This window comes from Apteryx mantelli, chromosome 6 (assembly GCF_036417845.1).
Source record: "Apteryx mantelli isolate bAptMan1 chromosome 6, bAptMan1.hap1, whole genome shotgun sequence".
Lineage (NCBI taxonomy): Eukaryota > Metazoa > Chordata > Aves > Apterygiformes > Apterygidae > Apteryx > Apteryx mantelli.
Window position 1 is genome coordinate 50849963 of NC_089983.1, and position 26119 is coordinate 50876081.

Consider the following 26119-nt stretch of genomic DNA (forward strand, 5'->3'; position numbering starts at 1 on the left):
TAATTTAGTGAATCTGGCTGTAAGGGTAGACAGAACTATAAAATTTCCACAGTGCTTATTTTGAAGAAGTAATAGATTTTCAAGATGAGGCATTTTAAAGACAGAGACATCCATTCTTCCTTGCACAAAATAAAATTTCTTTTAGAATTCAGAAATTTTACTGTAAAACACTTTGATAAACAATTCTTTAATACAAATGCTCACTATACACTATATAGAAGAATTTATATAATTGATCTAGTATTTAAAAGACCACTGACCAGATCATGCCTAGATTTGTGAGGAAGATATCTCTGCAACACATCGAGGTACAAAGTCCTTCTTCTCAGAAGATCACTTGGATACTGATTGATAACAGTCTGATAAACCCACTGATCATCTTCTTTCCAGTTAATGTTCCTACAGAAATTCAAAACAATCAGCCCCAATATAATTTAAAATTTAAAAAGGAGGTTGGATCCAATTTTTTTTTTTTTTTAAAGGCCTAATCTTTAAGTGGGCTTGATGACAAGGAAAGAGATCAGAACCTATATGTGAGCATCAGTAAAATGATCTCATATTGGCATGTGGCTAAATGGGTTAGTTTAAAAACAAACTTCCAAGAGCCAAAACAGTATCACCAAAGCATAAGATTTACAACTTTTAAAATAGGAGGTGTAATAATCAGTATACATTCATGTATTTCAGAACATTAGAATAGCAAGATGTAACATAAGACTAAGCAGAGTAACACAGGATTGGATATTAGGTTTTATCCTCAATCTGAACCTTACCTTGTAGGGATTAATGCCAAGTTTTTATTGTCAGCATTAATGTAAGAGAAGCAATATTGAGTCAGAACAAAAGGTCTACTGAGCCGAGTGACCTGTTTTTAAAAGTGGCTAAAAGCCTTGAGAAAATTAAAAGAAGATAATCATATGAATCTAAACCCCACCACCTCCACCACCACCAAATTCCTGCCTCCACCTGTCTGCAACTCTTGGACTTCCTTAGTCACTAGTAGTGTCTTGGTATTTAATAGCCTTGTACTCAGGAAGATGTTAGGACCACTTTATCCTTGTGTAGGTAGAAATATCAGATATTTTAAAATAGAGGACCAAATTGCTTTTATGTGAGATGTTTATATATAATTAATATTAAACTAGATTGTGTAGCATTATTATTTCTAAAGAGCAAACAGTGAATACAAGCATTTAAAAAAATAATAATTCAGTTTAATATAACTTCTCTTCAAAAAATTTTGGACAGTAGAAACAATATATAATCAACATTGTACAATATTCTGGAACACTGAAGGAGGGAGAAAGAAAATATCCCTAGACCTGTTAATTGTAAGAAACTGAAAGCTTCACCTACAGACATATCTCAAGAACACAAAGACACAATATTCCATTTTAACAACCAGTTTTCCAAGTAACATACTGTCAGACAAGGGTGCCCACTCTCCTGATAACGTGTACGTCACCTTTTTTTCTACTGGCATGTTCTGCTGTTACAAGTTGGCATGAAGTTGGACTGAGGTCCACTTTTCTTAGCTTAACTTCACCTAAGGTATTCATTTTACATGTTTTTTTTTAAAGCAGACTAACAGCCTTTAGTTTTACTTCTGTGGTTTTAGAAATGATCAGGTAGAACAGAGGGATTTAACTTTCTCCCACCTTTGCAGATACAGTTAGCGATCAAAGGTTCTTCTCCCTCCCCCCCACCCAAATACTTAAACCTCTTTCATGAAAAGAAAATGATTCTTTAGCTTACTATAACAAAAATGTTCAGCACAGAATCGTTATTCCACAATGAGCATGGTAGCAACATAATGATAACCAAATTAAGCAGAAATATGAAAGTCATATTCCTTAATGGTTTGTGAATACCTTGTTTCTTTTCCGGAACAGTATTTTGTTTTTCTTTGAGTAAACATTTAAAGTTTGTCTTGGCTTGATGCAGATAGCACAGTGAAGATGGCCAGGTAAGAAGAAATCACATCCTACTTCCTTCAATAAACTAATAACATTATTAAAGCCATTAGTGCTATAAACATCTCAAAGAGAGAGCTCTGCAGTAGTGTTTGCATTGTATACAGAGATTCCATTAAGGAAAGGGTTTTTATGGGGAAAATATAAAGCACTAACTCTTTGCTGGCCCTCTGTTGAGCAGAGTAAAATGGAAGTGATGCATAGAAATTTAACTAAAAAAACCAAAATGTCTACAAGTAGCAGTATCAAATCAGAATACAAACAGGATACACCGATACTTATATCTTTGATTTTCATCACAAGAAAAAGGTTTGCAGCCTGCATAGCTTTGGAGTAAGTCGCAAGGTGTAGCCAGTAAGAAACAGAATTCAACAGCAGCCTAATTTCTTACAGAAAGAACGCCATCTAAACGGAACAAGCTAACTCATATTTAGCGTTCTCACAGGCAGCTGGTGGGGTATATACGGCGACACAAATTCATACCCTAGCTGACTGCCCACCGACTTCCCTGTGTCTGCAAGACTTCAGATGCTTCCTCTGGGAGGAGGTATTCGAGTACAGCAGCACAAGCTCATAAGGAAAAGCTCCACATCACTTGTGCAGAGACAGATTTAGGACTATGAATACTAAAGTAACAATCCTGACTGGGAGACTGATTAATATGTTGATATTAATAAAATAGTGGATGGAGCTAGCTGTCCCTCAACAACCTTATGTGAGACAGTTTATAAGAAGAGAAAGATAAGTGAGTGGGAAGTAGGAATAATATGAAACTGTGTGGCATATCTGAAAAACCATTTCCATTTCCAGGACCCAGCTGCTTGCTATTAAATCCCAGCCATCATGAAAAGAAATGGAAGTGGTTTCCAAATGGGGGGGAGAGAAAGATCTAACTCCTGTAAAAAGTTTATTTGCAGCTACTGACAACTACCAAGCAAATGTTGGAGACAACATAAAATCTGAAATTACATTAGCAAAAGCAGACATTCTCAGGCAATGAAAGTGTTTCTTTATAGGCAATTGCTTAAATTTCTTAGGAAAGACTATGAATATAGATGTCTGAGCTGAGGGTTTTTTTTTCATATACTAAAAATAAAAAAGGAATAATGTCCAAGGGAGTAAAACGGAGCTAAGGAATCCTTCAAAGAGGGAATGGTTGCAGCATAACAACTTTCAAACTGTAGATCTTGAACTCAGTTCTCCAAAGCCAGGAGCTCCTGAGCTTTGACGCAGAAGTGGTATTGGGAAGGTGTGCTACGCCTGCAATACTTACTGCCATTAAGAGAGGTCTTGCAACTGATCCTCAGAAATTAGTGTTCTGAAGTCACCCCTTTTCTCTAGAGGGAGCTTTTCTATGAAATCTGTTCAATTATTAATTTTAGAATGCATGTGTCAATTTGATATTCTGAAGTATTCTGAAGAATAACTTTAATGAACAAATTAAATCTTTTGGGTACATTTTACTTACATTTTATTCTTTCTTATGATTTAAATCTCTTTCACTGCAGTGCTCCTACTGATGCTAAACTGAGTACAAAACTAATTTTTTTCTTATGATAACACCTAGTATTCTTGTTGTCTTTCTGCTCAAAGTTTTTTGAAAGGAGAAACATAGAACTCTACTAGTATCTACTCAGGGGGATCACCAGCCATCCCAAGGAAGTGTTTACTAGTTTACGTGTTGGATTCTGAACTACCTCTTACAATATCTGAAGGAAACCAGTAATCCTCTTCTATGAGTCCTGATATGCTTCAGTTCTGTGCAGTTTGAAAAAGTTATTTTAGTGACAGTGATGAGATTTTTACAAAAAAAGAATCACAACTCTTGAAACTATCTGCCTCAGATTTCTGAACACACAGGTTTGGGGCCAAATATGAATCTTCTGTCTACATGAAAAGTAAGGTCTTTTCTTGAGGGATTCTGTTTCTCTTGAAATGAAATGGCACAGGAGTTTTAATATGGCCAAGACAGTATAACATTAAGGTACGGTCCTTCAGATTCTTATTTCATCCTCAGTGGCCAATAAAAGACATTGGAAGATAGGAATCCAGACAGGAAAGAACACAACTGTTGGGGGGGGGGGGGGAGGGAAGACACAGGGTACCCAATTTTGCGTACGAGATTCATGCATGGCCTTTCCAGCCATGCAGTACAAAGAACTGCACAGATACCTTATAAATAATAACATGAAATCTCACAGCTGTATATTAATATTAGTACTCCAGGCAAGTTCATTCATAAAAATATATCTCAGTCAGAAAATATATCACCAGCTCATAACATGAGGCAAAGGAAAACCATAGATTCTGTGGACAGAAGGCCCCCGTCTGATGATCTCTCCTGCTTACCGAATACAAGGGCAGGTCTGCCAGTTTCTGCATCTATCTCTGCTTGAGCTGTCACGTATCTCCCAAGATCCCCTTGATTTGTGTACTGTTCTAATGGCTACCTAGGGAAGAATTGCTATACTACTACTTGGGAACATGATGGAGAAATTAAGGGTTGTGGAAGAGACTCTGGGGAGCTCTAAGCTAAAGCTGTAAGTAGTTTATTGCAAGTAGTCAGTATGGACACACTGACTGCCAATGCCTTGGTTTGTCAGCTGTGCCAAGACAAACAAATAGCCAAAGCAAGTGTGATCCAGCCCAGTGTGTTCATAACCACTACATGCATGAGGAATTTCAGAATATCCTACCTGATTATACGCAAGATGTCACTTTGCTTAAACTTTTGTAAAAGTCCAGAAAAGATCTCATCTAAAAAGAGTCTGAAAAGTGCCAAACGCATTCTACACTAATATTTAAGCCAATATCATGCTTCTTCAGTGCCAGGATATTGACAAACTCTTACAAGGCTGAACACATGACCCATATTTTAAATGTACTGTTTGCTTTTCCTATCCCTACCTATCACCCCACTACTAGAAAAGTCTACAGTCTTAACTTGGTTTCAGAACTGAAACATGGCAATTGTCTTACATCCAACAACCCTGAGACAGCTGGTTCCTTTGGAACAGATTTACCCAGAGCTAATCCCTGGCTTTACACATTCTAAAGAATATAAACAACTCACAAGGGAAACTACCTTCTCCACCCTATAATCCCCAGATACCCCTTGTAATAGCTGGGGCAATGTAAACTTGAGGCACTGCTGTCTTGTTGAGTCTGCAGACAGACTGCAACAACACCGAGTGAGATGTTAACTTCCCTGACTATCAGTTACGTCACTTCTGATTGCTGTACCAGAAACAGCCTGTTAATGGGCCTGAAAAGAGGAACTAGATTTATTTGACTTAGTCCTAGTATCCCATTCATTTGAAAGGACATTGCAGAAGATACAGTGCTGATTATTTAATGCTCAATTTATCTTTCAGTTATTTAAATCATTCAGAAATCCTTAGAAATTATGGCAAAAATAAAATAGCGCTTAGAGAGTTACCACCTATAACACACCAATTCCATCTCTGCAATTTGTGGAATAATTTAGGACTTAGATATTTCCTAAAAACAAAAACGTATGTTTCAGTAGCAGAAAGGAGTTAATTCCAATTGATAAAACATTATAACCCTATATAATGCTTGACAATTATTCTTCAATTTATAAATGCAATAAAGAATCAAGTGTACATTTTAACAAGACTGAAAAATACACAGAGAATACATCAGATCAAAATATTACCTTATCCTGTTTTTCCATCTTTGGAAATTGTACACATATTTTCCAAATTTTCTGTTTAACTGTTCAGACAATCAAAAACAATGAAATGTGTAACACCAGATGACTAATATTAAATTAAGGTCTCTTTACTATACTTCCATGCATATGATGAGAGAGAAATACTGACACAGAAACAATCCTCACATATTTAAGAAAAAAGTAATTAAATTATATAGTCATATTGTTCTACTGGGGAACTTCTCAAATTACAAGAAGAAGAGTAAAAATGTACTGTAAAGGAAAGTTTGCTAGAGTCAGGTAAATAGCAATGAAGATAAATGCAAATATTTCATTAAGGCTCTATTAATAAAGTACAGTGGGTACAAATAAAATCTATGCCACAACTTTTGACAGTATTATCTGTGTTAGTTGGATCAGTTAGCTCAATGAATTATAGAATATTTAAATCACGAGACTATCTTTTTTCAAACTAAAAATATTTTTCTGAAGATTATACAATATAAACATAAGAATGATAAAAAGAAGCACTGTGTATTTTATAAATGCCAGATCTTGGAAGCAAGCAATTCTACAAGAATCTTGCTTTTTATTGAAAATATATTTTTAACATTATTGTTGAGGATAAAATCATGAAAACATAAAAGAGGAAAACACTAAAGACTTGGAAACCAGAAGGCAAACAGAAAAGAGCTTAAGATTTATCTTTAAATACAATGCTTAAGACAATTGCTGATGGTTCATTTATGATTTCAGTCATTCCCGGTTAACAATACTGGCATACCCTGATCCAAATCCACTGCCACTTCTATCAGCTTTTCTTCCAGCTAGATTCCTTTCTCTTCCCCATGTAGATACAATAATTTAATTCCTTCAAAGTACAACCACACAAGTTTTCATACCTACAACTGAATTTCTTTCCCTTACAAATACGGTATTTTATCTTTAAGTTTCAAAGTGACTGAACTATCACTGCAAAACAGCTAGCTTGACACCAAAATTCAGACTTAGCATATATGTAGCATATAACCAATAAAAATAGCTTGAAAATAGATTTTTCAACTACTTTTATTGACTGTATTGTCTCCATTGACTTAATTATTCAGCAGTATATACATTTTGTGCATCAAAAGATTTATATTTACATAGTTCCCCCCCAGATTGTATTGATCATAAGCATTTTAATTAAAACCACTAGGAAGACTTTGTAGGTATCAAATGATTTAATATTCATCACAGATTTTCTCATAGAGGTTGTTAAAGCTTCCTCCATAAAAGCATCTATAACAAAAGATCAGAGATATCAGCAGAGGAAACGCTATAGATTTGCTGCTTCCCATTTAACAAGTTATATAAAAGTGGGAAAGATCAGAACAGTTTTTAAGCATCATGTTATAATAGCTAGGACGTTATAGCAATAAAATACAGGGTTTAGATAACATGGAAAGAGAAGAACCTACAGAATATCTGGACAGTTTATACAAAAGCTACGTCAATTATATCATCGCTTTCAAGGGGATCCAAGATCTTGTTCCTGTTTTAGCACCCCCAGACTAATTCAGCAGCAGTGGTGGCAGATTTAAGTGCTGTACTGCAGGTGTATGTAGTAAAAAGGGAAGGTTTAAAAACAGTCTGTGATCATTTTACCAAAGAAACTTATGGCCTTTCCTGCTCTTCCCAGTTTTTTCTGCCCAGGCTTCAAGTAACTCCAATGACCTTCCCATTCTCATCCTTCCCAGAACTTGACATCATTCTAAACCAGAGGAATATCAGTAGAGGGTAAAAACAAGTCAAGGCTAGCCCAATAACTCCAACTCTATATGCTCTCCTGGAGTCAAGTTAGTCTGAACAGGAAAACTAAATTTTATCCTATTAGCATATTAAATATTCATAACGATGTAGAAATGTATGTTCTTTTTACAAACCTTTTCATTTACAGAAAAACTACTCCTGCTTTAAACTATTCTAAATCAGGGCTAAGTATATTTTAACACTTCTTTGTGATGAGAATTACTGCAACAATCCAAAATTCTTGAAAGGATTGAAACTGTTTATCTGCTTTATAGCAACATACGTTCTAGATTTCTCTCAGAAAGACTGTACTTTTTTGACATAAATGTACTTGACAGTATAATCACCATACAGAGTCATTTCTATCTATATAAAAGCATGCAATGTGGGCATTTGCTGCACACTACATTGTCAGTTCTTTAATCCACAAAACATTTTGCTTATTATTTCAGATGAGTTCTTTTGAAAGGACTGTCTCATTTCTATCAGCTATGCAAACAGTTACTGACTATTTAATCCCACAGACCTCGGCAGCAAGTCAACTATTTTCAGCACCGAATGAAAGAACTAACTCTCATGGTAAAGACAACTGCAGGACCTATAGATTGCAGAGCACATTATGGTTCTTTATTTTATGCCTAGTAGAAGAAAAACAGAAACAGATGTCATTACCTATATATGACATTTAACTGTTGATCAATCTCCTGAAGCTTAGACCAGTATTCACTTGCAAGCTTACGGTATTCATCAATAACCAAGGCCTTCAAACCAGGACAGGGGCATTCCAAAGACAGTAGTGCTGAAGGAACTTTATGGAAAAGTCCATTTTTCTCTTCAGAAGATTGTGCTAATGCCTGTAATAAAAAATGCTACTCAGCAGACTATTATATTTTTTCTTTGAAAAAATCGCTAATTAAACTAATTAGGAAAAGCAAGGCTTCTCCAAATCTTACTTTTGTTTTAGAGTCTTCAAGCTCTTCTTCCAAAGCCAGACTTTCAAGGTTAAGGAATTCCCAAATTGCTTTCTGTTGTTTCTTCACAAAGTCTATCTATTTCATGAAATAGGCAACTGTCATTTTTTTTTACACTGTTATAATATGAAAGCTCATATTTACAAAGAGCCTGATTTCCAGTTTCACACTGCTGTACATTTACTGATTTTAGTGAAGCAGATTTGCACTGCTGCAAGTACAGAGGTTACTGGATACTCTGACTGTGGATTATATTTTCAAAAAAAAAAAAAAGACTACATAAAAATAAATGAAAATGCTAACAATAAAGTGATAATAAATTGTAAAAGCAAAGTCAAAATACCAACCTGCTGTAACACCTCAACTGGATTGAACTTATATTTCAGACAAGATTCTTCTGAGGGGTAATGTTGCATTTCAGACAGCCTGAATTTCAGATTCTCTCTTAGTTGCCAGATAGGAACTACAGTATTTGTGTGGTATGCATCCCGCTCCTCTGATAATTTATGTGCTATATCCAAATGAAACATAAAGCTTTCTCAAACACACAAGATATTACATGGCATTGTACTTTTAAAATTCAGAGCTGTCAAGACAGGTATTTAAAAACTCACTAAAAATAATCATGAAATAAATTGAAAACTCTTACCCAAGTTCCACATATCCAAAAAGAAGTCATACTTATGGCTTCCTTCATCAAGAAAAGTCTGTATTTCTGCTTCCGCTTTTTGTCTGAAAGGTATTAAAGTGGGTTTTATAAAAGCTATCATTTCTTATTCATTAAGTTCTCAAGGATTATAAGCCTCTAATATCCAATCAAAATGAAGATACTAAGTAAAAGGGGTGATTCTCTGCATGGGAAGGTATGAAGTGCAGGAGCTGGACATGAAGATCATATGGAAGCTACTCTCCTTTGAGCAAAACATGCTCTCATTGACCTGCTGTACATAGGATATGCAAAGTTAGTAGATATAAGACAGCAACAATACAAGTTATCTGTGGTTTGGGCAGCAAATCACATAAGTATTTCTGAAAAATTAACTGCAGCAGACCACCAAAAGTATTGTTTTCAGAAAATTCTGAAATAAAATATGCGAATACATCATTCAAAAGAAAACAGCTTCTGCAGCACAAATAAATGACAGTTCATTCACCTTTAGCAGTGATCCTCAGACATGAACACTATTAACTTTCCTTCTTATAACTATGAACTAAATATGCATACCTGGAGACAGATTACAACACTTCGAAGGAATTTAAAAGCATCCAAAAACTGCTGATACTCCCACAAATACAGATTTTTCAGATATTGTTAGGTCAGCTATACAGCTACAGGACCATCACGGAGAAATACTTGCAGAACAACATCCACCCTGTTCCTTCCCCTCCTTTATCTGTTCGTCATGTCTACAGACCCCTTTTGATGTAGGTCACAAACTCTCATGCTCTTCACAGAAATTCTTATTCAGTACAGGTATTTTAATGTTCTCCTCCTAATGAATGTGTCCCTTTTAATCAAGTGCACCACACCAGAATCTTTGGCTACTGAAGTATTTCTTTAATAATGCCTAATTAAGATTCCTCAGTTCTTACCTATTCTCACTCAGTCTTTTATGCTCTTGCCACCACACTTGGTGATGCTGTTTCAACAGTGTTTGCTCTTTGTTAATTTTTGAAACTTGTTTCATCTTTTTAACCTGGAGGAAAAATAAAAACTATTAAATATTTTAAATCTCTTCCATAGCTTTAACAAATCTCCTTCACATGGAAACTTTTAACTATAGAACGTCGAACATAAAAACATGCTTTGCAAAAGCATGTCTTTATGGAGAACGATGGGTTCAAACATAACTAATTTTCATGGAAAAAAAATTATTCCACTTCAAATTACAATTAAATAGGAGGAAAAAGGGAAAAATGCATTTTAACATTTTCTTCTTTCCCTTTTTCTCCTTTTCTTCCCCATCCCCATTCTCCAGGAGGTGAAGGGGACAGGTAAGCAGGAGAAGAAAATAAACTTTCTTACAGATAAGTAAACTGAAAGAGTAAAAATGTATCTTTTGAGAAAAGGAAATTCAAAAATTGATTACTGAGAAAGAGTGCTTTTTCAAAATCTATTCAGTTAAAGAGGCTCTGAAATTGCCTGAAGGCTTCACAAAGACTGCTTCCAACTTTGGATAAAATAGGAAGACACGTTCTTCAGACAGATGAAGATACTGCTCAAACTAGAGGGAAGGCCCTCATGAAATAGGCAGCCAGATGCCTCTGACCAAACAGCAGAGAAGGAGAAGGAACAGGCAGTCCGTGGCTGCCAACAGCCCCTACGCCACGTCAGTTTTCCCTTACCCTCAAGGCATCATGATGGTCTCCCAGCCGCTCAGTGAGAGCTCAGGGCAAAGCAGCAGTTCAGAAAGCCTCAGATGACACAGGCTTCTCTCCTGCTCCTTTCTGCCGCCCAGCCAGCACCTTCCTCCATACCGCCCAACCTCATCCCTGTCCGAGCCAACTTCTAGTTGCAAAGCCCCTCTCAGGTTCCAGAGGCTCCCACAATTCATCCTCCTTTTCTTCTCCCCAGACCCTCCTTCATGCAGCTGTAATGACAGTGATATCTAATGATTCTACTGCAGAATGGTAGCAAGATGGGGAAAAAGATTTGTAAACTCTTGTCCTAGTTCATTAACAGTGAGAAAAGAATAAAGGTCTCACCCTACGCCTAGTCCAGGAAAGAAACATCATTCTGAGTCATAACTGCTAGTTTTCCAGTTTATCCAAGTTCAAATAATGAGCTTTTTTAAAAATGCTGGGCCAACTTTCCTGCCCAGTGAAAGCTGCGCAAAGCCACACATTGCTCAGTCTGCATTCACAAGGACAGCAAAATCCCTAAAAAGCCTGTTCTCCATTCCCTCCCCCTGTTGGGCCAGTGATGCCAGTAGGCTTCTCAAAGGAGAAAAAGTTTTAGAGCTTTTTTTTTTTTTTTTTTTTTTAAACAGCACTTATGCATAGATAAGCAAGAATCAAATCACTTCTAATCATTACAGCAACAAAGTTAAATCTTATTTTAAAACAAAATACTTCAAATTTTGAAATTAGAAACATTATAACCTTTTAAATGAAGCTGAGTTGAATATGTATTTAAAAACAGAACTCCTTTTTAGTTTTCTAAAGTTATGTTGGAAATTAGTTTTATCACAAAGGATAAACTCATCATTCATACATCCAACAAGCCATATAATCCAACTAAAATGAACAAACCACTCACGTTAGTGAACGTTTACTAAGGTGGGAACATTTTGCAAAGTCTGGACCATAAGGCGGCTTACTAAGGAAAGCTGTCCCAACGTAACACAAACACAGTCACTCACTCTTGAGGGAAGAGGTTTTCTTTCAGCAAGGCTAGTGTATTGCATTGCATCAGATGGAAGGGAAGATACAGATTTCCCAGCTTCCCCTCTGCTATACAACGGGCAGAAAAGGAGACAACTTTAGAGCAGGTAAAGGATAGATCCATCCAGTGCATCTGTTACCACCATGCTTGGACCCAGCCCAGTCATGACTTCCTTCAGGTAGGGGCACCATGACAAATGAAACACCTGGTTGGCAACTATGGCCTGCTTGTTCTACATGTAGGATTCAAAGATAGGAATTGTCAACTACAATCACCTAGACCTCATATCACTTTATCTTTAGGAATCCAAATAAGTTTTATCTTGGGCTGAGAGGGAAGGAAAAAACAGAGGCAACTATGAAGTTAGCATTTCATATCAGTAAAAATGTTGGGAGCTCAGAACCAAAAGGCTATGAGTTAAAGATTAATAGATCTTAAACCCCATTTTAATTCCTGATTGCCTTCTAAATTCCCATTCCATTTTATAAATAAAGCTAAAACCAGAATTAAAGCCAGTCACTTAAAGAAAAACTACAACTAGGATGTAGTTGTCTAACACAGCACTCAAAAAGCAAAAATAAACCATTGTGCTTTCAGTAGAGTACAGCAAACCTACTTTACTAATATTCTTCAATCTAAAAAAAAAAATCCATACATCTTAAAATCAGTTCTAAAACTAACAGGAAATAAAAGATGAAGTAGATTGTGCATATACTCTTAAAATTATTTTACAGCAACAGAAATGACATTTAAGTATAACTGCTCCAATATTAGCTTCTTTGTACATGCTCTGTATTTTTCTTTACATGGTCAACAACTGATTTATCATCTGTTTATTTGGTTCCACATCAATGGATGAGTAACCCAGCACTTCAAAATTTGGATTACCTGAATCAACAACAAAAATGTAGTAGGGGGGAATACATTTTATTCACTGTGAAGCTTTCAGCATACATGTTTTACTACCTACTCAGTTGGAGAAGACTTGAAAAAAGTGAAATACCAGAAGACAGAGGATAAAAAATTAATTTAAAGTTTGAATGAATCCAGCAGAATTTTGTACTGCCAATCAACGAAGAAATAATATCTGCCAGAGCTTTTGATTAATGATACCTGCATGAATTAAAGGAAGTAATACTACAAAGAAAATAAGTACTTTTTTATATTTTTATAAGTATATTCAGTGTCACCTTTCTTTTTTAATATAAAAAGAGAAGCTGCAGGAGAAAACCCCTTTTTTGTTACCAGGCCTTGAGATAATATTGTGAACTAATAAGGTATGCTTATTGGTACCATATATATTCCACTTACTAAGATTTACTAAACAGCATCAGAACATAGCACAAAAAAAATATATATGACTGTGTCACTAACCAATATATTTAGTTTAATAACTACTGTTCAAGGAACTTCTGAATACATTTTAGACAGGAATTTAAAGGAATTTATATTTATTTAATGTAGAACTTTACCTTAATCTCATGTTTATTTAGCAAATTTCCCTTTAAACTCTTTGCAATCCTGTCTGAATAAAGATTCTGAATCAGATCTTGTACAAGCCAAAGACACCATCTGATCAGGTCCCTCAGTCTCATTTACACAGGAAGAACTTAATCTTTGCATTCTATGCCTTCTGCATAGTTTCTAAACTCTTCAGCATTGTCTGTCATCCCAAAGGCCATCCGCAAGACTAATTGCGCAGATGAACGGGCAAGGACTGGAGGGACAATAAACGGCCATGTTAGCACACGTTAAGCATACAAAACCTTCTGTTATCCTTACGCTGGATTTGCAGTTTTCTAAAAGCATTCAAGTAACACTACTGCTGGATGAGATGATCTATTTCAAATTGATCAATTTTTCTCTTCTATTTTGTGTCCTAACCTGAAGGAACTATTTCAGCTGAATGTGTGTCAGTGTCAATTTCTTCAAAAATTATTTCTTTTTGTGAACACTTTTTTTTTTAAATCATGTAACACTCATCAGTGAAACAGCTATATACTAAAAGTAGTTCCACTTTCACAAGGAGTTATGACTCTGCAGCATGTCTGAATCAACATTTTATACTATTTCCAAACAACTGAAAAGGAAAAGAAAGAGCCAGCAACACATGCTCTGGAAGGAGAGATTGGAGCCTTCTCAGGCATCCACACTTAATTCCCAAGATTAAAAAAAAAAATGCTTAAAAAGTAGTTTCTTCCTAAAGGTGACAGCTGACAGTTGGACATATACTCTCCTTCAGAGACAGTACTTTTTTTTTTTTTAATGCAGTTCTTACGACTACAAATATAAAGACTATATCTGTACATTCTCATAGATCTAAGACGGAAAACTGTTTATTCCTACCCACCTTCCCGTCTCCAGCAACTATTTGCAATATACAAGTATTTAAGCAGTCTAGTGTAATAACTTCCATTTCTCAACCATCCTATTAAACATAACTGCAACATTTAAATTCCATTGTGGCTTAATAGTGTATAATAGGCTTTATGGAAGAAACCTTTTCATAATGAGTTTAAGTTTTTAAGAACTTCTTTTCTGATGAAAACATGTAGAGATTGAAGTGTTATTTTCTGCCTGTTACAAAAGCAGAAACAAACATTTCACGTACAGCTAGGTGAGAACTAAGGTGAGCCACAGTCTTCTCATGCGTCTGGGTTTGCTATTTAAGGAGCTAGTTCACAGAAGTACTCCAAGCTTCCCCTACTGATTTGTAGGTAATGTTGGAAGCAAGGAGAACCACCCCCTCAAATTGGCACCAAAAATAAAAATAAAAATAAATTACAGTCAGTTCTTCAGTGTTCTTTGTAACAGAGACTGATATAACCCAGGAAATACATATTCATAGAGGACACACTGGGACGCAAGATAAAAGACACCCAAGCACATCATCTCCAAACAGCTACCTCAAGCTGAGGACTGTTTTTACCCGACCGGGTCTGCCTGCTGCCAGAGCCACTCCGCGTTCCCCGGCTCTGTAGGTCTCGGAGCTCGCAGGACAGACCTATTCCAACTGCTATTTGCATGGGGTTACACAGCAGCTGGTGAATCCTGCTGGAACCTACAAAGCAACAGCGTATCGGGAGCCAGCACAGGTGCAGTGGGAAGAGTGCCGAGTACGGTTTTTTCCCAGTGCCAGAAGTGTGCCGCGAAGGCACTTGAATGGCTCCACACATGGACCTGCCGAGGTCCAACAGCACTTCCAGTTTAGTCGTCATGTCACGTGAAAGCTCAGCTGTTTCTTAAACACGTGTGCCTCTGGAGGCAGAACAGCTGCATTCAGGCAGCACTGAACCTAAGCTAATAGACCAAGACAAATCCAACTCTGCTGCCTATATTACTGGCAAGGGTGAACTGCAATCCAGATAAACCACACACAGGCAACTAACAGGTGACAATGACAGAGCGTTGTATGAAGCAGTTCTGCTTTTAAACGTGACCCAAAGAAGTGACATCTTGATCAGCAGGCTTACATCCTGTGTGTTTAAAGTAAGATCTTGCTTGCTATTGTGGAAAAAGTACATTTTTGTTCTTGTCCATGCAAAAAAAAATAAATAAATAAAATAAAATAAACTTTTGGAAGAATAATTTTTTTTTTTTATAAAGTTTCTTTTCAAAGCAGTGATATGAAAGGGGAAATTTTTGAAGGAAAGGAATAAGAAAGAAACAAAATACGATTTTGCTCTGAAGTCCCTTTAGGTTTTTGGCAGAAAAGAACAAAAAACAATTTGTATTCTTGTAACTGTTTTTTCTGCACAAGCTTTCATAACTACCCAGCCTTCACTTGCCTAGAGGTAGTTTAAAGCTAAACAAATTGCTACTGATCCCCGAGTTGTTTATCTGTTAGTTCTGGTATCAAGTTGTCAGATTTCATTTATCTGTTATGGAGATTTATATTAACATCAGTGAGTAAGTTAATATCGCAATCAAAATACTTTAACATTTTTTAATCCTTTAGGTTTTCTTTTGTGTTTTTTTTAGCCTTTTTTTTTTTTAATATAATCCAGTGTTTTATATGACCCTCATCATTACATTACCAAAAGAGTATTCTAGAATGAGCCATGTCTAGCCTATATCTTAAATCTTGCCAGCCCTTTCTTTGTATTTTCTCTAATGTTAGTTCCTTCTTCTACAAAGCTAAAACTCTGTCACAGTAGGTTTGGCATATGCCTAATGAAAACGATGAGTCTGGAGAGCTACCAGTGTTCACCCAGTTCTCACCCATATTTAGAGACTGGTCCTCACTTTTCATTTACCTTCTTGCTTTTACAGAATCTTCTCTTTTGTATTCTAATTACTTTGTCCATCACCGAGTTAAGACTTTGGGTCTATCATTATCTAGACTGTTTGTTTCCTTTCCTGCATTTATTAAAAGTCTCTGAGGTCAGATTTACAGAAGATATTATGTGAAACTGCATTACTGGATGGAGAAAATTTGGTATTTAGTCTTCTTTCCAGTTTGACAGCATTGAGTTTTGCTTCTTTCACACTAATTTCTATTAGATACACTGTTTTGTCCACACATTATAAATCACCATCCTTAATAAAAGTAGAGATGATATTTTCATTAAATTAATAATAAATACCACAGCCATTTATCCCTTTCTAACTGCCTAGTCCTACCTTTACATGATATGGCTATAAAACCTTTTTAATTTTCTTTTCAAGACATAACTCAGCTTGACTTTTGGAAGTCCTCACTTCATATCTATATTTTTTGGCTTTCTTTCCTTCTGGATCAGCCCCTTTCATTCATTCCCCTAAGTTCTTCATACTCCCAGTATCTTGAATTTGGTTATGTAACAAGTCTGGATAAATTGGCTCAATGCACTCTGCTATAAACTTTTCCTGTCCTTTTGGGAAGCAGATTACAAACACATTTTGCATCTCTGACAAAGAAATTCCACACTTGGACATTAGAGTGTCCAAGTCAAAATAACACTAACTGTGATAAACTCGCTTATCTTTCACCCCCATGAACACTGTTACAGCAGGTTGTTATTCCTACTCATTCTCAGATTCCCTGAGGCTGCGAAAAGAAATATGACCATTGTACTTAAAAAAAATCATTCACATTAGAAATAGAAAAACAACAACATACCTTTAATTGAATTTTAGTAGATGCCTTTTTTTCTTCAGTGGCAAGTTCATATAGATGTTTATAGTCCACAGGTTTATACCTCTGGCTGCAAAGACCATTTTTCACAGGAACCACTAGACTTTCTAGTTATCACATAAAACATACAAAGTCATTTCAAATTCTGGAGAAATACTTAAAGTATGAATCATAAAAAGAAAACATTATACATAGAAATTAGAATCAATGTATTTTAAACCTTAAAAGATTCTATGACAATAAAATTTGTAGTTGGTGAATAAGAATTCAAAACAGAACTGTAAGCTGGTAGAAATGATAGAAGAAACTTTATCTATCTGTTTATTTATGAGTAGTTCACTGGAAACAGTTATGTTTGCAAATGCTAAATGTGAACTGAAAGAAAATTCAGGTTAAATTAGGTTTTCTGGAATTTTAGTAAATTCAAATACAGAAGTATATACATTTCTATGTATGCATTCCTATTTCACAAATTGGAAAACTACTACAACATTTATTACAATCTACAGACTGATCAGTAGGAGTCATTTTTTTCTAAAAGCTATAAAAATATTATGTTTACATGTAAACATAACGAGTTGCAGTGGAAAACAGGTTATTGCAGTTACATTTCTGATCGAATCTCCAACCATAAGAATAGCATAACTTTTCTGCTGAACTTCTGTAAGCTCTGGGGAAAACAATGCATTTCCTTAAAACAAGAATCATAATTAGTTTTTGTTGCATACAGTATGGGTTATAATGTTCACTTTCTGGACTCCTACCATCAGTATTTGAAAGATTACGACAGTGTTGAAAGACCGTTGTCCAAAAAAACCCAAATTAAGTAGTTTTGCTGAAAAAAGCATTTGAAGTCGATAAAGATTTAACTATGCTAGTCTTTAACCATGAAGTATCCCTTGTATCTTTAAAAAGTTTCACCAAGGGACTGCCACATTTCCTAAACAACAATTTCCCCAAATTTACTGTGGGGTCCTACTTTGAGTTTATGTGTCTTTATTTATTTTCTCCCTCGCCTACTAAAGATAAATTCCACCATTTCATAGTCACTTTAATCCAAGGCACATTATGTATACACTTAAAACTGGGTGGGGCTAGGACTGAGAAGACCAGAAGCCATATCAGAACAAATCAAGAAAACCAAGGCTGCAAATCCTGTCTGAACAAGATTTGTCAGCAGAAAAAGAGAGAAACATGCTAAGGAAATCTCAGATATATAGCTTCATAATATTAATCAACAGATTTTCCTGACTTGTTGACCTACAACAGACTCCCATCAAAACAGCACTGTGTCTGTCTTCCCCTCTAATCATAATACACAGAGTTTTCACAGGTATTCCCTTTGCAGTTTCTGCTCTCTGAATTTGAGAGCATATGTCTATTAGAGGAAAACTTCCTTTTTTTTCCCCCACATGTCAATCCTAAATAACATATGTTCTTCCACATTAATCCTCTCATCATATGAATTATCTCACCAAATCAGTGTTATGCCAGTAAGGTCACAGTTTTGATCTTGTATTAAAAATTCATTTTTATTCTCTACATATCTTACATGAAAACTGTTCAGTAGACTGACCCGTAGATTTCCTCCCTTTCATCCGTCCTATAGCCTAGTATAAATAGCCTCCTCTCTCCGGGATTTTAGACCTCTGGGTAACTTTGTCTGTGGGCTTTTGTACCCATCAATCTAAATTTAAGTCCTCAACTGTAAGTTAGCAAGATATTATGTGAATACGGCTTTTCTCTTCTTTCCAAGGTGGATTACTGCATTGTCTGGCAGCCCATGGAACCACATTCCCTGTTCAAAGCAGCAGAAGTTCAGTAGCCAGACCCTCTGAATAACCATTCGCTCAGTTCTTCCACATAAGCCTATAACTCCTTCATTACAGTTCCCAAAGCCTCATAATCACTTCTAGTCTGCTAAGAGTCATTTGTGGCAGTAACATTAGTGTCCACATGCATGAGCAGCAGGGTATGGCAGAAGAATCAGGCTGAGCTTCAGAACAATTCCATACCATTTCTAATTCAGGCTCCCTGTGGGCATTTCACCTGGGAGAGAAGTCAGGTTAGCAGGTGCATCCTGTCGTATCCACCAGAAGAGAGCCAGAAACTACTACTAGTACTACTAAATGACATTAACTACCACTAGAAGTTGTTAACTACAAACTCTGTATTTCTTCTTTGGAGTGGTACTTATGAATTTCATGATGTCTGAAACACATGATGATACAATCTTTTCTCTTCCACCGTCAGAGAACCTCACTTACTTCCAGGATAGCATTGCATGACACAGGTGAGCAGCAGAATGAAGGTGGGACACCATTGTCTTCCAGCAGAGAAAAAGAGCTAAATTCCTCCCTGCAGTCCCTATTGCAACTGATGCTGACCTCTCTAAGTATCTACTTTGTCTGTTTTTGGAGATGCTTCCTGACAACAAAGTCCTCATACTACAGCTGGCTTTCAATCTTGCCACTCCTCCTTTAGATGAGGAATCAGAAGTTATTCCTAAATCACTTTACTAGCACAAAGCTCTCACAGCTATCATAGTCCTCTTTCCAACTCTAGAAAGTATAGACCATGCTCCTGAAACTCAAATCATGAATTGTGGTATATATATCCTGGGTCAGGAACCATGCCTGGATACAGCATTCAAAATTGCAATATTCTGACCATGTGTTCTGTCTATGTCAGCATCCTCATCTCCTTAAACTATTCCATGAAATTAGAGTTTGCTGTCCCTATTTGTCAGTTCTCACTCACCACTAGCTTTTTAAGCCCCGTTTTCTCCATGCCAGCCAAACAAAAAAGTTTGCTGCAATGTGTGAATTGTTGCCTTACAGAATTGTTTCCAAAAGTCCAATTTAATTGGACAACATAATCTGATGTTATCTACACTCTTAAATGTTTTATATAAAATACATATAGTTATGTATACAACTAATGTAAGAGAAAGTAGCAACATAACACTTCTTCCTCAGGTCACGCATCTTTACCAACCTAAAAACATCCCTCCCATCTAAGAAAAGTCAGAAAGGTAGGAAGAAAGCTTCAGTTTCCAAATCTCTAATCCAGAATTGTTTAACTTTCATCTTTACTCTCCATATGCTTTCTTTCCTTCAGCCTGAACCTCCTCCTGAATCTCCACTGCTAATTTTAGTATGTTTCTTCTACTGAGGACTCTGCACTTTGAGGAATTTTCTAAAGTCAGTGTGGTCTACCCATGGGAGATTAGACTCCAGAATCAGTGTCTTAGCATACCGGATGCAAACATTATTTTGTAAAATACAAGGCACATCCAATACATAATATAAAAACATAAATATGCATTTATAAATATGTGTGTGTGAATGAATATACCCACAAATATATATATATATATATGAATAAAAAAATATATTACTTATAGACAGAAAAGATAGGATTTTGAAAGACCTTTTCATGATTTTCTATAGCAATCACTTGCTGAAGCCTGAGATACATTTATAATGTTGAATGAAAATACTCGAACTTTTGCCCCAGTACTGTAAGGCTTCAGTGCACAGATCACCAATAACTTAATATATAAGCTAGGGAGTTTAAGTGGATAAGGAATGCCTGTGGAATCAGGCCTTTTCTTTCCAATCTTTTTTAGGTACATTTAATAGCAAAACTTGCCATTAGATATTAGTCAAAAAATTTTTTTCATTCACTTTTAAAATTAGAATGTCTGGAAATGATATTTCTGATATGCTGTTTTGCAGAGGGGTCTACAGAAAATGCTAAGGTAAAACCTACAAAATCCTCTCCTAAGAATTCTCATTTGCTATATGCCTGCAAAAAGCTTGACAAAATGACCCCGAATGATGCCGCATAATGAAAAGATTTTTTATGTCAAGAGTCAGAATGCTATAGCAGCCTCTATATGTAAGTATTAATTGCACAGAGTATTTTATGAATAAGTTTTATTCTACGTTGTGATGAAACAAATCTGACCATAATAGCATACATACCTACATCACCAATCCTATGAGTTGTAAAGAATGTTCCATGGTCCAATTCACTCATTTTTTTAATATCTGTGGAGAAATAAACAGATCTTTTAAGAATACCAACAGTGTGTTTGTAATCTAAAAACACATACATAATAAATATGTACTGTTTTCCTAGGAGACAGGACACATCTCAAAACGTCTAGTAATTAGACAGAAATTGAACAAGTTCATCCTTCATTTTAAGAAAAAGATTTATGTTGGTACAAAAAATAACATGTGAAACTTTTCACATGTTATTTTTTGTATCAACATAAATCTCTTACATTATTTAGCAGTTAAGAAACAGAAAACAAAGTATTCTTTCTTTGACGAATCTGTAATGCTGTCACATAGGAGATCATCTGTTCTTTGCTTTGTGCTTTTCAGAATTTAACTACCATATTGGCCCAAATGTAAGGTTAAGTTTTTTATTTTACTTTTTTTTTTTTTTTTTTTTTTAAAGAAATCAAGCCTGAAAAGATCCCTCTTTTTTTATATTTACAGACTGTGGTTGGAGCAGAGATCATTGTACACCTGCTTTAAGAGTCTCTGCATCAACCCAAGTCAGTTGCTTCAGCAACAATGGCTTAGTTCTGGGTGAGCAACGATGGCAGGCAGCATGGATCAAGGCTAGTATTCAAAATATCTTGGGGTAAACTTGATATTTAACATGTAATAAGAACTATAACATAATTAAAAATCTCTAACATCTTAAAAACTTACTTTGATCTTTATTAGCCACACACAGGCACCATGACCGGACTTGCAAACAAAGCAAAGCAAAAGTTGGATACAAGCGTGCAGCTTTATGTTTCAGCTGAACTGAAATAATAGCTGAGTAATGCCAGAATGGAAAAGTCGTGTTCACCCAGTCTCCCCACAACCCGTTTCCCTCAACCCTAGCTTTCCCTTACCTAAATTTCCTAGCCGCACAATGCCATCCACTACAGCTCAAGCTTTGGCATTTGTCCGATTCCACAGCAACTACCAACACAGTAAATAGTAGGCCATAAAAGTCTGCTAATTTGTGTTTCATGGAGTTCCTTTCTCGTGTTCTTGTGATCTGAACCAGCTTATCTGTAAAATTCCAGAGATAGCACAATGCATCAAGAAGAAAAGGGAAGAAGAGCAGCCGGAGGAAGGGAAAGGGAACAACTCTTTAGCAGTCAGCTATTAATTTCAGTCAAACCAGAACGTGAGACTGCAACCAAGATACCTGGTATTGTACACCACCATTTAAATACATCTGATATTTAGAGCTATTATAATCCTTCATGACAGAAAACTGCATTGCAAAACCATCAGAAACAGCTAGAATGTAAAAAACTGACCTAGACAGACAGCAGTTCCATGAACGAGCTTCCATTATCATCGCAAACGCCAGATGTAGTTGTAATGCGAGTTACAGCCATAAGAGCACACATGCCTACACAGACACTATCGTGCATGTGGTTCAAAGTCGGTGTTTTATATTCATTCTGTACAAGTTTAGTTGACTATGCAAGTTACAAGGCAAAGAAGATTCATGACCGCCAGGTTTTGTACATCGAGTATTCCAAGCCACACCAAGCAAGAAAGAGCAAACACTTATTGATCAAGTGACACTTCTCAGTTCTTGTTGATGCATATTCTTCATAGCATTTAACAACACTATGAAACTGTCCCTTGCACTAAACCAAAACTACTGAACGCTAAATGCCATCTAAGTGCTCATTCCATAAACAATAAAGGAATCTTGGAAAAGATTGAAATGTGAAAGATTTGTCATGAAGATTATTGACAATGTTAATTGGTGAGAAGCTATGCTTATCTTATCATAGAGACTGAAATTAAAGGCACAGAAAAGTAAGAAAATACAACAATACATGAGAAAGTTCATTTCTCTCTTGAAAGGTAAATACGTATTCTGCAGTCTTAAAGCTGCCTGTAAATAAATTCACACTTCTATCCTCTCTGCAAAAGTTAAAAAAAAAAGTTAGCATTCATTTTGTTGATCCCATTTTTCTCTGCTTAAAGCAATTACTTGGTTTTAAGTTGTAGCTATATAACATGGTCAAATTCATCCAGACAAATGAGGTAATTTTCCATATCTGCAGCAACTTTGGCCTATTTGTCATGGTAAAGTTTAATCTATACATCAAATTATCTACACATAATTTTCTACTTGTATATACACTTCAGTAGGATTTTTTTTAAAAAAAACATTAGTGCAGTGGTACAAAATACAGTTTACCTCAAAGCATTTTCTGACTTTCCTCTTTTCACAAGGTTAGTCCTTAGAAAGAGCATTTAAGCCTCCATCATCAATTTTACAGACCATTTTCATCAATATTAGAGCGGAGTTACTTTTTATTGATATGGGCAAACTGCTTTGACGGAACATTCTTATAGCATATGGTTTTGAAGCAGCAGTTTGAGGAAATCCCAGCTGATTTCAGTCTGCAGTGTCAAGTGGAAGAACTATGATTCAGCAAATTCAAAGATCATAAAATATACTTCCTTTTTCATTCTTACAAGCATAAGCCATGGCAAATTGTATATAGAAATATTGCTTACTTCATCTTGCATCTCTATTTCACAACAAGCATTCCAAGTAGTGGGGGGGTTAGTTCAGTTTTTAAACAAAAGCCACTGGATTTTGTATTTCAATACACTTAAGCACTTTAAGCACTTTGTTCCCTTTGCTGTTGAAACGATCATTAGAATTTTTGCATGTATATATAAGATGCATTTTATAACTTTAAAAGAATAATTTTCACTATGTTAATGCTCTCATTAAGTTCTGAGATCTGTTAGTATTTCTCCTAGTTGTGGAATCAGTATTAAAATCAAATGGATATCAATTTACAGTGAGATATAAGACAAATTTAATTAACAGCTGTGGATTAATTCTGGGAGTGCTTGCTCAGCCTCCACCCTGCAAGCCTCCTTTTAGCTTCAAGTAGAATTTTGCACTGAATGAAGACTACAGCTTACAACCCAGACTTCAAATTTCATGATGAAAATGATTAATTTGTAAAACTTTGCAACTGCCTGAACTGCTAGACAGACCTAATGAGTAAACGATTCCTGATATTTCAATATCTGCCTGATTTTTTTCCCATATCTTTGTGTTTTTTCCATCTAACGTATTTAAAGAACGTGTCCCAATTCCAGCAAGACTTCTGTGCCCAAAAAACAAAAAAACAAAAAAACACCACCTTCATAGATTACAGTGGAATAACTTCAGTTCATATACTTCTTCTTTAAAGCAAAATAATTCAGTAATTAATACTCCTTAGAACAAGAGTAGTTTGGTTTTGCTTGCTTGCTTAGATATTCACATGATTTTTTTCATCTGGGATAGGTTTGTTTTTGTGAGTACTTTTAGCGAGCAGTTTATTAACATCCTTAAAATGCAGTTGAATCAAACAGACTATCTAGGAATTTGGTCAATCCATTTAGTATTTGAGGCCAAAATGATTAAGAAAAGATTCAAAAAGGCTGACATTTTACCATTTAAAGTTTTTAATTACTCTTCAGAGTACAGCCACAAGGAAATTTGGGTACCATTCACAAAAGAGAGAAGGAACTTCCCTTCCTCATAAACACCGTATCCCAGTGATTAGGGATCAAGAAGCATGAAAGAGGGAAACTTAGCTTTCTAATTCCCTTTCTGAGGGGTTTCCCAAGCACTTAACTGTAGGAATTCCCACATGCTGTATGACTGTCCTATCCATAGGTATTAAGGGATAATCTCTTCTGAAGGTTTTCGAATAGTGCCTACTCCTCAGATCCATGAATCCTAAACAAAAATGAGATACATGTCATTTGAGTGTTTAATCCAAAACACTATCCAATTACTCAAATTAATATAGAAAAGGGGGGGCGGGAGGTGAAAAACACTTTTTTTTTTGCACTTAGGCCCAGGTTAGTTGGTGTTTAAGGCAAAGGAGCACCAGAAGCACCCCAGGACAATGATATTACGAGGCACAGTGCCCCACATGCCTACAGTGCCCCACAAAGCTTTGATCCAAAGCAGCTAGGGCACGCAATGCTTTGCTTACTAATGGTAAGTGATACCTATAAAGCTGTTAATGCTTTGTGTCCCATAACATTGTGTCCTTCTAGAGAAATGCCTGGATGATTGTCTGCCCTAACATTGCTGGAATATGTGGTGCCAGCCAGGCCAGCGTGACTGTGCTCCCACGCTGCAGACTGAAACCAGCTCAAGTCCAAGCTAACAGACAGGACAAGCAAAGGCCATCCTTCTCTTCGTCCTGTACTCTGCAACATGCTCCAAAGCCTGTGGTTGAGTGTAAGTTTTTGTCCAGGTACTTTAGATGCAATGAAGTTTAAGCTCAGATTTTTTCTCAAAAGCAAGCAAAGACAGGCTGAAAACAGGACTGGCTTGTATATCTAAGAGCACTGAATAGATATCAAGCTACATCCTGTTTGAGTAATGTCTGAGTGAAAGGACTGGTCAGGATTTGTGGCCAATGGCGAAATCGGATTGAAAACGTCCTACAAACAGAGCACCTTCCACCTACGCTACGATAAACAGGATGGCGTTTTTGCCAAAGATACTATCATCATGGAGTCCGCAGCCTGGGACTTAAGTAGCAGGGGAAGGGCAAGGGAGTGGTTGAGCTGGAGAACTAAGAATTAGATGACTCACCAGATTTGGTTATTACTAGATATAGAGGAAAGTTCTAAAAGAAGGAAGAAAAATGTTGCATTAGAGAGCTCTGCCAGCAAGTATTGCGCGTTGTACAATTGCACAGACGGATGTAAACTACCTTTTCCAAGCACCAGCAATCCGTTTCCATGTTTTACAGAATGAGCAGACTTTTCTACAACAAAACTCACTTTTCATCCCCGCTGTGATTGCCAAACTGATTATTCTCCTGCCTCCCCCCTCAATTCAGAGTATGGGTTCCAGTTCTGTTGTACCTGGTCAAAATGCAACAGCATGGGATTTAAAAATAAAGAGAGGTCAAGGTCAGGAACTACAGCTGCAAAAAGGGACAGAGGGGATACCAGCTAACAGTTTTATTACTGCATCAAATCTTTAGTAGAGTTAAGATTTTGTTAGGTTAAATACAAAAAAAAAAAATCAGGCTACAGAGATATTTCAAAATGACGATCGATGTGAAGACAGGATAACACATTTACCCTTAGAAAAATAACTGCACAAGGAGCTAACAACCTAGTCTCT

The 26119-nt window shown here is 36.1% G+C and overlaps 1 protein-coding gene across 15 annotated transcripts in view; it reads right to left on the reverse strand.

Moving 5' to 3' along the window:
- Positions 1–26119, reverse strand: part of CCDC148 (coiled-coil domain containing 148) — an 83557-nt gene that overhangs the window by 45608 nt on the left and 11830 nt on the right. For 10 of the 15 annotated variants that reach the window (XR_010884619.1, XR_010884620.1, XR_010884618.1 and 7 more), the window contains 9 exons: positions 21837–21999; positions 20902–20967; positions 16898–17019; positions 10005–10126; positions 9061–9143; positions 8759–8922; positions 8394–8489; positions 8113–8309; positions 261–399 (listed from right to left, as the gene is read on the reverse strand). Coding sequence is in view for 11 of the 15 variants with exons in the window: in XM_067299464.1 (XP_067155565.1) it covers positions 261–399; positions 8113–8309; positions 8394–8489; positions 8759–8922; positions 9061–9143; positions 10005–10126; positions 16898–17019; positions 20902–20956 (978 nt within the window). In the remaining 4 variants the exon portion in view is untranslated. Of the gene's footprint in view, positions 1–260; positions 400–8112; positions 8310–8393; positions 8490–8758; positions 8923–9060; positions 9144–10004; positions 10127–16897; positions 17020–20901; positions 20968–21836; positions 22000–26119 lie in introns of those variants that run through there. The other 5 variants (XM_013945163.2, XM_013945161.2, XM_067299466.1 and 2 more) reach the window with 5 other exon arrangements.